This window comes from Cherax quadricarinatus, chromosome 81 (genome assembly GCF_038502225.1).
Source record: "Cherax quadricarinatus isolate ZL_2023a chromosome 81, ASM3850222v1, whole genome shotgun sequence".
Taxonomy (NCBI): domain Eukaryota; kingdom Metazoa; phylum Arthropoda; class Malacostraca; order Decapoda; family Parastacidae; genus Cherax; species Cherax quadricarinatus.
The window spans coordinates 1,081,242-1,096,189 of record NC_091372.1 but is presented as its reverse complement, the minus strand read 5'-3'; the positions used below and the strand labels follow the sequence as shown (position 1 = coordinate 1,096,189).

General features: G+C 43.2%; 1 protein-coding gene across 1 annotated transcript in view; it reads left to right on the top strand.

Moving 5' to 3' along the window:
- LOC128699928 (tubulin beta-1 chain-like) overlaps positions 1-14,948 on the top strand; it is a 62,130-nt gene that overhangs the window by 20,176 nt on the left and 27,006 nt on the right. The window contains exon 4 of the mRNA XM_070102246.1: positions 11,137-11,444. Coding sequence (XP_069958347.1) covers positions 11,137-11,444 — 308 coding nt within the window. The remainder of the gene's footprint in view (positions 1-11,136; positions 11,445-14,948) is intronic.

Genomic DNA, 14,948 nt, shown 5'->3' with positions numbered 1-14,948 from the left:
ATGGCCCTGAGTCTGGGCCTGGAGCAGAGTGCATGGCCATGAGTCTGGGCCTGGAGCAGAGAGCATGGCCATGAGTCTGGGCCTGGGCCAGAGTGCATGGCCATGAGTCTGGGCCTAGGCCAGAGTTCATGGCCATGAGTCTGGGCCTGGGCCATGGCATTTATCGCTTTTTCAAAGTCCTGTTGTGTTAGGATTATATCAGAATTTTTTTAATTACCCAAATTTTGAATCTTAAAAAAAAAAATTATGTCATCGATTGTTAGTCTGGTTAGCAGCTCACTAAGCAGTCACTGTTAGCCTGGTTAGCAGCTCACTAAACAGTCACTGTTAGTCTGGTTAGCAGCTCACTAAACAGTCACTGTTAGTCTGGTTAGCAGCTCACTAAACAGTCACTGTTAGTCTGGTTAGCAGCTCACTAAACAGTCACTGTTAGTCTGGTTAGCAGCTCACTAAACAGTCACTGTTAGTCTGGTTAGCAGCTCACTAAACAGTCACTGTTAGTCTGGTTAGCAGCTCTGGTTAGCAGCTCACTAAACAGTCACTGTTAGTCTGGTTAGCAGCTCACTAAACAGTCACTGTTAGTCTGGTTAGCAGCTCACTAAACAGTCACTGTTAGTCTGGTTAGCAGCTCACTAAACAGTCACTGTTAGTCTGGTTAGCAGCTCACTAAACAGTCACTGTTAGTCTGGTTAGCAGCTCACTAAACAGTCACTGTTAGTCTGGTTAGCAGCTCACTAAACAGTCACTGTTAGCAGCAGCTCACTAAACAGTCACTGTTAGTCTGGTTAGCAGCTCACTAAACAGTCACTGTTAGCCTGGTTAGCAGCTCACTAAACAGTCACTGTTAGTCTCAGCAGCTCACTAAACAGTCACTGTTAGTCTGGTTAGCAGCTCACTAAACAGTCACTGTTAGTCTGGTTAGCAGCTCACTAAACAGTCACTGTTAGTCTGGTTAGCAGCTCACTAAACAGTCACTGTTAGTCTGGTTAGCAGCTCACTAAACAGTCACTGTTAGTCTGGTTAGCAGCTCACTAAACAGTCACTGGTAGTGGTTAGCAGCTCACTAAACAGTCACTGTTAGTCTGGTTAGCAGCTCACTAAACAGTCACTGTTAGTCTGGTTAGCAGCTCACTAAACAGTCACTGTTAGTCTGGTTAGCAGCTCACTAAACAGTCACTGTTAGTCTGGTTAGCAGCTCACTAAACAGTCACTGTTAGTCTGGTTAGCAGCTCACTAAACAGTCACTGTTAGTCTGGTTAGCAGCTCACTAAACAGTCACTGTTAGTCTGGTTAGCAGCTCACTAAACAGTCACTGTTAGTCTGGTTAGCAGCTCACTAAACAGTCACTGTTAGCCTGGTTAGCAGCTCACTAAACAGTCACTGTTAGTCTGGTTAGCAGCTCACTAAACAGTCACTGTTAGTCTGGTTAGCAGCTCACTAAACAGTCACTGTTAGTCTGGTTAGCAGCTCACTAAACAGTCACTGTTAGTCTGGTTAGCAGCTCACTAAACAGTCACTGTTAGTCTGGTTAGCAGCTCACTAAACAGTCACTGTTAGTCTGGTTAGCAGCTCACTAAACAGTCACTGTTAGTCTGGTTAGCTCACTAAACAGTCACTCAGCTCACTAAACAGTCACTGTTAGTCTGGTTAGCAGCTCACTAAACAGTCCCTGCTAGCCGGTTGAGCAGCTCACTAAACAGTCACTGTTAGTCTGGTTAGCAGCTCACTAACCAGTCACTGTTAGTCTGGTTAGCAGCTCACTAAACAGTCACTGTTAGTCTAATTAGCAGCTCACTAAACAGTCACTGTTAACCTGGTTAGCACCTCACTAAACAGTCACTGTTAGTATGGTTAGCAGCTCACTAAACAGTCACTGTTAGTCTGGTTAGCAGCTCACTAAACAGTCACTGTTAGTCTGGTTAGCAGCTCACTAAACAGTCACTGTTAGTCTGGTTAGCAGCTCACTAAACAGTCACTGTTAGCAGCTCACTAAACAGTCACTGTTAGTCTGGTTAGCAGCTCACTAAACAGTCACTGTTAGTGGTTAGCAGCTCACTAAACAGTCACTGTTAGTCACTGTTAGTCAGCTCACTAAACAGTCACTGTTAGTCTGGTTAGCAGCTCACTAAACAGTCACTGTTAGTCTGGTTAGCAGCTCACTAAACAGTCACTGTTAGTCTGGTTAGCAGCTCACTAAACAGTCACTGTTAGTCTGGTTAGCAGCTCACTAAACAGTCACTGTTAGTCTGGCAGCTCACTAGCACTGTTAGTCTCAGCTCACTAACAGTCACTGTTAGTCTTGTTAGCAGCTCACTAAACAGTCACTGTTAGTCTGGTTAGCAGCTCACTAAACAGTCACTGTTAGTCTGGTTAGCAGCTCACTAAACAGTCACTGTTAGTCTGGTTAGCAGCTCACTAAACAGTCACTGTTAGTCTGGTTAGCAGCTCACTAAACAGTCACTGTTAGTCTGGTTAGCAGCTCACTAAACAGTCACTGTTAGTCTGGTTAGCAGCTCACTAAACAGTCACTGTTAGTCTGGTTAGCAGCTCACTAAACAGTCACTGTTAGTCTGGTTAGCAGCTCACCAACAGTCACTGTTAGTCTGGTTAGCAGCTCACTAAACAGTCACTGTTAGTCTGGTTAGCAGCTCACTAAACAGTCACTGTTAGTCTGGTTAGCAGCTCACTAAACAGTCACTGTTAGTCTGGTTAGCAGCTCACTAAACAGTCACTGTTAGTCTGGTTAGCAGCTCACTAAACAGTCACTGTTAGTCTGGTTAGCAGCTCACTAAACAGTCACTGTTAGTCTGGTTAGCAGCTCACTAAACAGTCACTGTTAGTCTGGTTAGCAGCTCACTAAACAGTCACTGTTAGTCTGGTTAGCAGCTCACTAAACAGTCACTGTTAGTCTGGTTAGCAGCTCACTAAACAGTCACTGTTAGTCTGGTTAGCAGCTCACTAAACAGTCACTGTTAGTCTGGTTAGCAGCTCACTAAACAGTCACTGTTAGTCTGGTTAGCAGCTCACTAAACAGTCACTGTTAGTCTGGTTAGCAGCTCACTAAACAGTCACTGTTAGTCTGGTTAGCAGCTCACTAAACAGTCACTGTTAGTCTGGTTAGCAGCTCACTAAACAGTCACTGTTAGTCTGGTTAGCAGCTCACTAAACAGTCACTGTTAGTCTGGTTAGCAGCTCACTAAACAGTCACTGTTAGTCTGGTTAGCAGCTCACTAAACAGTCACTGTTAGTCACTAAACAGTCACTGTTAGTCTGGTTAGCAGCTCACTAAACAGTCACTGTTAGTCTGGTTAGCAGCTCACTAAACAGTCACTGTTAGTCTGGTTAGCAGCTCACTAAACAGTCACTGTTAGTCTGGTTAGCAGCTCACTAAACAGTCACTGTTAGTCTGGTTAGCAGCTCACTAAACAGTCACTGTTAGTCTGGTTAGCAGCTCACTAAACAGTCACTGTTAGTCTGGTTAGCAGCTCACTAAACAGTCACTGTTAGTCTGGTTAGCAGCTCACTAAACAGTCACTGTTAGTCTGGTTAGCAGCTCACTAAACAGTCACTGTTAGTCTGGTTAGCAGCTCACTAAACAGTCACTGTTAGTCTGGTTAGCAGCTCACTAAACAGTCACTGTTAGTCTGGTTAGCAGCTCACTAAACAGTCACTGTTAGTCTGGTTAGCAGCTCACTAAACAGTCACTGTTAGTCTGGTTAGCAGCTCACTAAACAGTCACTGTTAGTCTGGTTAGCAGCTCACTAAACAGTCACTGTTAGTCTGGTTAGCAGCTCACTAAACAGTCACTGTTAGTCTGGTTAGCAGCTCACTAAACAGTCACTGTTAGTCTGGTTAGCAGCTCACTAAACAGTCACTGTTAGTCTGGTTAGCAGCTCACTAAACAGTCACTGTTAGTCTGGTTAGCAGCTCACTAAACAGTCACTGTTAGTCTGGTTAGCAGCTCACTAAACAGTCACTGTTAGTCTGGTTAGCAGCTCACTAAACAGTCACTGTTAGTCTGGTTAGCAGCTCACTAAACAGTCACTGTTAGTCTGGTTAGCAGCTCACTAAACAGTCACTGTTAGTCTGGTTAGCAGCTCACTAAACAGTCACTGTTAGTCTGGTTAGCAGCTCACTAAACAGTCACTGTTAGTCTGGTTAGCAGCTCACTAAACAGTCACTGTTAGTCTGGTTAGCAGCTCACTAAACAGTCACTGTTAGTCTGGTTAGCAGCTCACTAAACAGTCACTGTTAGTCTGGTTAGCAGCTCACTAAACAGTCACTGTTAGTCTGGTTAGCAGCTCACTAAACAGTCACTGTTAGTCTGGTTAGCAGCTCACTAAACAGTCACTGTTAGTCTGGTTAGCAGCTCACTAAACAGTCACTGTTAGTCTGGTTAGCAGCTCACTAAACAGTCACTGTTAGTCTGGTTAGCAGCTCACTAAACAGTCACTGTTAGTCTGGTTAGCAGCTCACTAAACAGTCACTGTTAGTCTGGTTAGCAGCTCACTAAACAGTCACTGTTAGTCTGGTTAGCAGCTCACTAAACAGTCACTGTTAGTCTGGTTAGCAGCTCACTAAACAGTCACTGTTAGTCTGGTTAGCAGCTCACTAAACAGTCACTGTTAGTCTGTCACTGTTAGCAGCTCACTAAACAGTCACTGTTAGTCTGGTTAGCAGCTCACTAAACAGTCACTGTTAGTCTGGTTAGCAGCTCACTAAACAGTCACTGTTAGTCTGGTTAGCAGCTCACTAAACAGTCACTGTTAGTCTGGTTAGCAGCTCACTAAACAGTCACTGTTAGCAGCTCACTAAACAGGTTAGCAGCTCACTAAACAGTCACTGTTAGTCTGGTTAGCAGCTCACTAAACAGTCACTGTTAGTCTGGTTAGCAGCTCACTAAACAGTCACTGTTAGTCTGGTTAGCAGCTCACTAAACAGTCACTGTTAGTCTGGTTAGCAGCTCACTAAACAGTCACTGTTAGTCTGGTTAGCAGCTCACTAAACAGTCACTGTTAGTCTGGTTAGCAGCTCACTAAACAGTCACTGTTAGTCTGGTTAGCAGCTCACTAAACAGTCACTGTTAGTCTGGTTAGCAGCTCACTAAACAGTCACTGTTAGTCTGGTTAGCAGCTCACTAAACAGTCACTGTTAGTCTGGTTAGCAGCTCACTAAACAGTCACTGTTAGTCTGGTTAGCAGCTCACTAAACAGTCACTGTTAGTCTGGTTAGCAGCTCACTAAACAGTCACTGTTAGTCTGGTTAGCAGCTCACTAAACAGTCACTGTTAGTCTGGTTAGCAGCTCACTAAACAGTCACTGTTAGTCTGGTTAGCAGCTCACTAAACAGTCACTGTTAGTCTGGTTAGCAGCTCACTAAACAGTCACTGTTAGTCTGGTTAGCAGCTCACAGTCACTGTTAGTCTGGTTAGCAGTCACTGTCACTGTTAGTCTGGTTAGCAGCTCACTAAACAGTCACTGTTAGTCTGGTTAGCAGCTCACTAAACAGTCACTGTTAGTCTGGTTAGCAGCTCACTAAACAGTCACTGTTAGTCTGGTTAGCAGCTCACTAAACAGTCACTGTTAGTCTGGTTAGCAGCTCACTAAACAGTCACTGTTAGTCTGGTTAGCAGCTCACTAAACAGTCACTGTTAGTCTGGTTAGCAGCTCACTAAACAGTCACTGTTAGTCTGGTTAGCAGCTCACTAAACAGTCACTGTTAGTCTGGTTAGCAGCTCACTAAACAGTCACTGTTAGTCTGGTCACTAGCACTGCTCACTCACTAAACAGTCACTGTTAGTCTGGTTAGCAGCTCACTAAACAGTCACTGTTAGTCTGGTTAGCAGCTCACTAAACAGTCACTGTTAGTCTGGTTAGCAGCTCACTAAACAGTCACTGTTAGTCTGGTTAGCAGCTCACTAAACAGTCACTGTTAGTCTGGTTAGCAGCTCACTAAACAGTCACTGTTAGTCTGGTTAGCAGCTCACTAAACAGTCACTGTTAGTCTGGTTAGCAGCTCACTAAACAGTCACTGTTAGTCTGGTTAGCAGCTCACTAAACAGTCACTGTTAGTCTGGTTAGCAGCTCACTAAACAGTCACTGTTAGTCTGGTTAGCAGCTCACTAAACAGTCACTGTTAGTCTGGTTAGCAGCTCACTAAACAGTCACTGTTAGTCTGGTTAGCAGCTCACTAAACAGTCACTGTTAGTCTGGTTAGCAGCTCACTAAACAGTCACTGTTAGTCTGGTTAGCAGCTCACTAAACAGTCACTGTTAGTCTGGTTAGCAGCTCACTAAACAGTCACTGTTAGTCTGGTCACTAAACAGTCACTGTTAGTCTCACTAAAAACAGTCACCGTTAGTCTGGTTAGCAGCTCACTAAACAGTCACTGTTAGTCTGGTTAGCAGCTCACTAAACAGTCACTGTTAGTCTGGTTAGCAGCTCACTAAACAGTCACTGTTAGTCTGGTTAGCAGCTCACTAAACAGTCACTGTTAGTCTGGTTAGCAGCTCACTAAACAGTCACTGTTAGTCTGGTTAGCAGCTCACTAAACAGTCACTGTTAGTCTGGTTAGCAGCTCACTAAACAGTCACTGTTAGTCTGGTTAGCAGCTCACTAAACAGTCACTGTTAGTCTGGTTAGCAGCTCACTAAACAGTCACTGTTAGTCTGGTTAGCAGCTCACTAAACAGTCACTGTTAGTCTGGTTAGCAGCTCACTAAACAGTCACTGTTAGCAGCTCACTAAACAGGTTAGCAGCTCACTAAACAGTCACTGTTAGTCTGGTTAGCAGCTCACTAAACAGTCACTGTTAGTCTGGTTAGCAGCTCACTAAACAGTCACTGTTAGTCTGGTTAGCAGCTCACTAAACAGTCACTGTTAGCAGCTCACTGTCACTGTTAGTCTGGTTAGCAGCTCACTAAACAGTCACTGTTAGTCTGGTTAGCAGCTCACTAAACAGTCACTGTTAGTCTGGTTAGCAGCTCACTAAACAGTCACTGTTAGTCTGGTTAGCAGCTCACTAAACAGTCACTGTTAGTCTGGTTAGCAGCTCACTAAACAGTCACTGTTAGTCTGGTTAGCAGCTCACTAAACAGTCACTGTTAGTCTGGTTAGCAGCTCACTAAACAGTCACTGTTAGTCTGGTTAGCAGCTCACTAAACAGTCACTGTTAGTCTGGTTAGCAGCTCACTAAACAGTCACTGTTAGTCTGGTTAGCAGCTCACTAAACAGTCACTGTTAGTCTGGTTAGCAGCTCACTAAACAGTCACTGTTAGTCTGGTTAGCAGCTCACTAAACAGTCACTGTTAGTCTGGTTAGCAGCTCACTAAACAGTCACTGTTAGTCTGGTTAGCAGCTCACTAAACAGTCACTGTTAGTCTGGTTAGCAGCTCACTAAACAGTCACTGTTAGTCTGGTTAGCAGCTCACTAAACAGTCACTGTTAGTCTGGTTAGCAGCTCACTAAACAGTCACTGTTAGTCTGGTTAGCAGCTCACTAAACAGTCACTGTTAGTCTGGTTAGCAGCTCACTAAACAGTCACTGTTAGTCTGGTTAGCAGCTCACTAAACAGTCACTGTTAGTCTGGTTAGCAGCTCACTAAACAGTCACTGTTAGTCTGGTTAGCAGCTCACTAAACAGTCACTGTTAGTCTGGTTAGCAGCTCACTAAACAGTCACTGTTAGTCTGGTTAGCAGCTCACTAAACAGTCACTGTTAGTCTGGTTAGCAGCTCACTAAACAGTCACTGTTAGTCTGGTTAGCAGCTCACTAAACAGTCACTGTTAGTCTGGTTAGCAGCTCACTAAACAGTCACTGTTAGTCTGGTTAGCAGCTCACTAAACAGTCACTGTTAGTCTGGTTAGCAGCTCACTAAACAGTCACTGTTAGTCTGGTTAGCAGCTCACTAAACAGTCACTGTTAGTCTGGTTAGCAGCTCACTAAACAGTCACTGTTAGTCTGGTTAGCAGCTCACTAAACAGTCACTGTTAGTCTGGTTAGCAGCTCACTAAACAGTCACTGTTAGTCTGGTTAGCAGCTCACTAAACAGTCACTGTTAGTCTGGTTAGCAGCTCACTAAACAGTCACTGTTAGTCTGGTTAGCAGCTCACTAAACAGTCACTGTTAGTCTGGTTAGCAGCTCACTAAACAGTCACTGTTAGTCTGGTTAGCAGCTCACTAAACAGTCACTGTTAGTCTGGTTAGCAGCTCACTAAACAGTCACTGTTAGTCTGGTTAGCAGCTCACTAAACAGTCACTGTTAGTCTGGTTAGCAGTATCTCACTCATTTCTTTACTGTCATAAGTCCCGTCTTATTTGAGCAAGTACCCAATAATGGATGTAATTTTTGCCCTAGATTTTTCATAAGAACAAAAATATTTTGGGTTTTTTCAATTTTATTTATGGCTTAAAGTTCTTGCTGTGTTTCTTGTCTCCTGTATGATTCCTTTAGTTTAAGTTCGATATTTTCTATTTCTCTGGCCAGTGCCTCCTTCCATATTTCAGATATACCGGTCTCTTTCAGCAGCTCTGTGATTCTTTGCCTTTGCCTGTAGAGGGAGCATCTCTCTCTTTCTAGTTTGCATCTTCTCTTCTTGCTGTCTTAGGGGAATGTGCCTTGAGCATACCTCAAGTACCACTGAGTTAATTTTCTCTAGGCAAAGGTTTGAATCCGTGTTGTATAGGATATCTTCCCAGCTTGTTTCATTTAAGACATGGTTAATTAAATCCCACTGTATGTTTTTGTTATTGAAGCTGAATTTCGTGAAGACACTCATAAATGACCTTATTTTGCTGGTCAGGATCCCTGCGCATATATGTCTGTCTTTCGATTATGTTATGATGCGAGTGTATTGTCTTTGTTACTGTTATATTTCGTATCAGATCATTATTATTGAAGATATGATCAAGTGTATTTTCCAGTCTTCCTGGCTCCACTATTTGCTGGCTTAAGGTGAATTTGATGCAGAGATTTAATAGCTTATGTGTGCGTGAATTTTTATCTGAGCTGCCTCCTGGGGTGATCTCTGCTAAAACATTACATTCCTCCATTTTAAGTGTCTAAGTTGAAATCACCCAGCAATAACATATTTGGGCTGGTGTTGGAAGATTATCTAGACAGTAGTCAATTTTCAAAAATTGTTCCTTGAATTGTTGGGAAGTTGTATACGGTGGCTTGTGTACAACCATAATGACAAGGTTTTCGTTTTCTGTCTTTACTGCCAAAACTTCAGCTAAATCATTTGTGGTGTTTAGTAATTCTGAGCAAACGAGCGACTCTGTGACAAACAGGCCAACCCTACATCCCCCGCTTGTTGCCTGTTCTTTCTGTCGCATCTGAATAAGTTGTAACCTGGGATCCATGTTTCGTTTTCAAAGTGATCCTTTATGTGGGTCTCTGTGAAAGCCACAAACATTGCATTTGACTCTGATCAGTCCACCAATGAAAGGTATTTTGTTTGTTGATGGCTGTAGACTCTCTATATTTGCATATACAAATGTTGTTGTACTGATGGTATGTATGGAGGGCTTTATTTTCTGGCACTAATATCTGTTGTTCTGGAGTGAAGAGCACTGACTGTGCCCCCACTCCAGCAGTAATCCCAGGTGGCGTAATATTTTTGTCATTTCTTGCACGATATTTCTTCCTGCCACCAAAAAATCTCTGCCTGTAGGGTGGTTGTAGCTACTCTGGTTTGTTTCCCAATATCTGTGTGATCTGTACCTTCCTGTCCCCTTTAAGTGGTGTGCCTGACAGTGTGTGTTGTAACATTGTTGATCAGACCCTGAACCACCACGAGGCCTGGTCTCAGACCGAGCCTCGGGGGCGTTGACCCCCGAAATCCTCTCCACGTAAACTCCAGGTTCACGGACTGAAAAATAATACATTTCAAGTTGAAATAGTTCACAAGAAGAAGAACTGGTCATGAGATCTCGGCATTTTTTTGGATGGTAAAAAACTGTATGTCCCACCTACTATTCCAGATATTTTATGCCTACAGATACCCAAGGCATAGAATTTACGCAGATTTGATTTCTGTTTGCTAGGATTTTTGTGGCTCGGTTCCGTATTGATGCTGTTTTTCCTGACTCCCCAGTATGTGCAGCACTGTACCAGCATCAGTACCACCACCAGTCAGTACTGGTAATGTATCAAACCATTCCCCGAAGCATCTTTCCCTTTTTTTTCCGTCTCCAGCAGTTGTGCTATTTTTCATTTCTGGTTCCTGTATATCTTGGTCTTCACCTGTTTCTCCAGTACCAGCATCACTGTCTCCACCTGGTGCACTCTCTTGCATTTCTATATCTCTACAGGTACTGTCTTCCAAGGCAGCACCAGCACCAGGGGTGTCAACTCTCGCTGATTCACTCTCTTTACTTTCCAAACTTCCATGCAAGATTCAAAATTATCAAAAAAGGCAATTTTTGTTGTTATTGTTGTTGTTTCTGTCTTTTAGTATAAATGAAATTTGCTGACACAGCTGTCACTTGGACAGACCCAAAAACATTTTCCTGTTTTAATATCAATAGTGGTAAACTGGTGGATATTTGCACGTGTATTATGACTTCATATGTTGCAGAAATTACCTGCTACCTAAGCGATACCTCGCTTGTAACTATATTTGCAGTTTACATAAGTTTTCACGTTGGTGTTTTTTTTCATTGTTGGTATATATATACTGATTTACAGTTTATTTCAGTGTTCTTTTCTTTGACTGAGATTTTCAGCCTCTGACCTCATAGTATGTACTCCGTCTGCGGTCTTCTCTGACCTTCCCCAATCTTCATAACTTTACACTTGATGGGGTTAAACACCAGGAGACAATTGTCGTATCAGGTTTGCAGTCTGTCCAGAGCCATTTGTAGTCCTACCTGATCACCATCTGCTTGAGTGTGAGTACTCACCTATTTGTGGTTGCAGGGGTCGATTCACAGCTTCTGGCCCCGTCTCTCCGCTGGTCGCTACTAGGTCTTATCTCTCCCTGCTCCAAGAGCTATATTTGACCTCTGCTTAAAGGTTGTAGTGTGTGTGTGTGTGTGTGTGTGTGTGTGTGTGTGTGTGTGTGTGTGGCTGGAACAGTCCTTCAGAACACAATAACAAATATGTTGTTAATACCCTAACGCTCTCCCCTGGTACAGGTTTCAGACACAGTAGTGGAGCCGTACAACGCAACTCTGTCAATCCATCAACTGGTTGAGAACACGGACGAGACATATTGTATAGACAACGAAGCTCTCTACGATATCTGCTTCAGAACACTGAAGCTCTCCACACCCACCTACGGCGACCTCAACCACCTGGTCTCCCTCACTATGTCTGGTGTCACCACCTGCCTCAGGTTCCCGGGCCAGCTGAATGCTGACCTGAGAAAACTGGCTGTAAACATGGTACCATTCCCAAGACTTCATTTCTTCATCCCTGGCTTCACTCCGCTCACTGCCAGAGGGTACGTTGATTCTCTTATTATATACCCTATACCCAGCTACCATTCCCAGACTTACTTCCCGCCTTCACTCCGCTCACTGCCAGAGGGTACGTTGATTCTCTTATTATATACCCTATACCCAGCTACCATTCCCAGACTTCCTTCCCGCCTTCACTCCGCTCACTGCCAGAGGGTACGTTGATTCTCTTATTATATACCCTATACCCAGCTACCATTCCCAGACTTCCTTCCCGCCTTCACTCCGCTCACTGCCAGAGGGTACGTTGATTCTCTTATTATATACCCTATACCCAGCTACCATTCCCAGACTTCCTTCCCGCCTTCACTCCTTACACTGCCAGAGGGTACGTTGATTCTCTTATTATATACCCTATACCCAGCTACCATTCCCAGACTTCCTTCCCGCCTTCACTCCTTACACTGCCAGAGGGTACGTTGATTCTCTTATTATATACCCTATACCCAGCTACCATTCCCAGACTTCCTTCCCGCCTTCACTCCTTACACTGCCAGAGGGTACGTTGATTCTCTTATTATATACCCTATACCCAGCTACCATTCCCAGACTTACTTCCCGCCTTCACTCCGCTCACTGCCAGAGGGTACGTTGATTCTCTTATTATATACCCTTACATAAGAACATAAGAACATAAGAACGAAGGAACACTGCAGAAGGCCTACTGGCCCATGCGAGGCAGGTCCAAGTCTCCTACCGGCTTAAGCCAATGCACCCAACCTAGTCAGGTCAGGTCACATTGACTTAAGGGAGGAACACGGCAACCGACCTGGTAGCACAAGCTATCAGGTCTAACTCACACCCACCCACATCTACTCATGTATTTATCCAACCTATTTTTAAAGCTACACAACGTTCTGGCCTCTATAACGGTACTTGGGAGTTTGTTCCACTCATCCACAACTCTATTACCAAACCAGTACTTTCCTATATCCTTCCTGAATCTGAATTTTTCCAACTTAAAACCATTGCTGCGAGTCCTGTCTAGGCTAGATATTTTCAGCACACTATTTACATCCCCTTTATTTATTCCTGTCTTCCATTTATACACCTCAATCATATCCCCCCTAATTCTACGTCTTTCTAGAGAGTGCAGTTTCAGGGCCTTCAGTCTATCCTCATAGGGAAGGTTTCTGATACATGGGATCAACTTTGTCATCCTCCTTTGTACATTTTCCAGAGAATTTATATCCATTCTGTAATACGGTGACCAAAACTGTGCAGCATAATCTAAATGAGGCCTAACCAAGGATGTATAGAGTTGAAGAACAACCTGAGGACTCCTATTATTTATGCTTCTTGATATGAAGCCAAGGATTCTATTAGCTTTATTGCGAACACTTATGCACTGTTGTCTTGGTTTCAGATTACTGCTAACCAGAACTCCTAAATCTTTTTCGCAATCCGTAATATTAAGATCTACATTATTTAGTTTATATGTGGCATGGTTATTGTCCTGTCCAACATTTAGAACTTTGCATTTGTCTATATTAAACTGCATCTGCCACTTCTCCGACCACTGCATCAGTCTATTCAAATCTTCCTGGAGTGCTCTAATGTCCTCGTCAGAATGAATTCGACGGCCTATTTTGGTGTCATCGGCAAACTTGCCGATGTCGCTCTTTATGCCCTCATCTATGTCATTTATGTAGATTGTGAACAGCAGGGGGCCCAACACTGACCCCTGTGGAACACCGCTCGTGACGCTTCCCCACTCTGATTTCTCCCCATTTATGCAAACTCGCTGCTGCCTATTTGTCAACCATGCCTCTATCCAGGAAAAAATTTCTCCTCCTATTCCATGTGCTTTAATTTTCCTCAATAGTCTCTGATGTGGGACCCTGTCAAAAGCCATACTGAAGTCCATATACACAATATCATATTCATTACCATGATCTACCTCCTCAAATACCTTAGTGAAAAAAGTTAATAAATTCGTAAGGCAGGAACGCCCCTTTGTAAAACCATGCTGAGATTCGTTGATTAATTTATGCTTTTCAAGGTGGCTACGAACTGCCTCGGCAATTATTGATTCCATAAATTTTCCCACTATGGAGGTTAGGCTTATTGGTCTATAGTTCGAAGCTAAGGACCTGTCACCTGTTTTGAAAATAGGTATCACATTTGCCATTTTCCACTTATCTGGCACCATGCCAGTTTGTAGTGATATGTTGAAAAGATTAGCCAAAGGTGTGCTAAGCTCCTCTTTACATTCCTTTAGAACCCTTGCATACAGTTCATCAGGGCCTGGGGATTTGTTAGGTTTTAATTTATCTATTTGCCTAAGGACCATGTCACTTGTGACCCTAATAGTGCACAGTTTATTATCGTCCTGTTCTACATAATTTATCATTACTGGAATATCGCTGGTATCCTCCTGTGTAAAAACTGAGAGGAAGTATGTGTTAAAAATTCTACACATTTCCTTATCACTGTCAGTGAGCTGACCCGAGGAACTTTTGAGTGGGCCTATCTTGTCCTTGATCTTACTTCTGTATACCTGAAAGAATCCTTTTGGGTTAGTCTTCGATTCTCTTGCAACTTTAACCTCATAATCTCTTTTTGCTTTTCTAATTCCCTTTTTTATTTCTCTCTTTAACTGAATATATCGATTTCTCAATTGCCCCTCTCCTCTTTTGATTTGCCTATATATGCCTCTCTTTTGACCAATCAGATATTTTAATCTATTGTTCATCCATTTAGGATCATTTTTGTTTGATCTGATTTCCCTATTTGGAACATAATTTGACTGAGCAGCTAGAATTATGCCCTGGAAAGCATCATATCGGCAACCATCACCACCTACCTGACCCTTAGTCAGGTCATTCCAGTTCAGCCCACCTAAGTAATTTTTCAGTCCTATGAAATCAGCCAAGCGAAAGTCAGGGACGGAGACTTGATTGCCATTATTAGGGGAATTCCATGATATATTAAAACTGAGTGATTTGTGATCACTTTCCCCAAGCTCATCATTAACCTCAAGATTATTAATTAGTATTTCCCTACTGGCAAGAACCAAGTCAAGGAGGTTATTTCCCCTAGTTGGCTCTGTCACAAACTGTTTTAAAAAAGAATCCTGGATCGTATCAAGAAAGTCACCTGACTCTAAATTTCCTGTCAAATTGCTCCAGTCAATCTGTCTATAGTTGAAATCTCCCATTAGCACAACATTTTCGTATGTAGATGCCTTACGAATTTCGTCCCATAGAAGTTTACTGCACTCCTTATCAAGATTTGGGGCCCTGTAAATCACACCCAAAATTAGTTTTTCTCGGCCCTCGAGAAGCTGTAACCAAACAGATTCAGTGGCTGACGCTTCTAATTTAATATCTTGTCTAACACAACAATTTAAATTGTCTCTGACATACATCGCTACTCCACCACCTTTCCTGTTGACCCTGTCAGTGTGGAATAATTTATAGCCTTGTATGTGACATTCAGAGGGCATCTCTCTATCTTTCAGATTGAGCCAGGTCTCTGTTATAGCA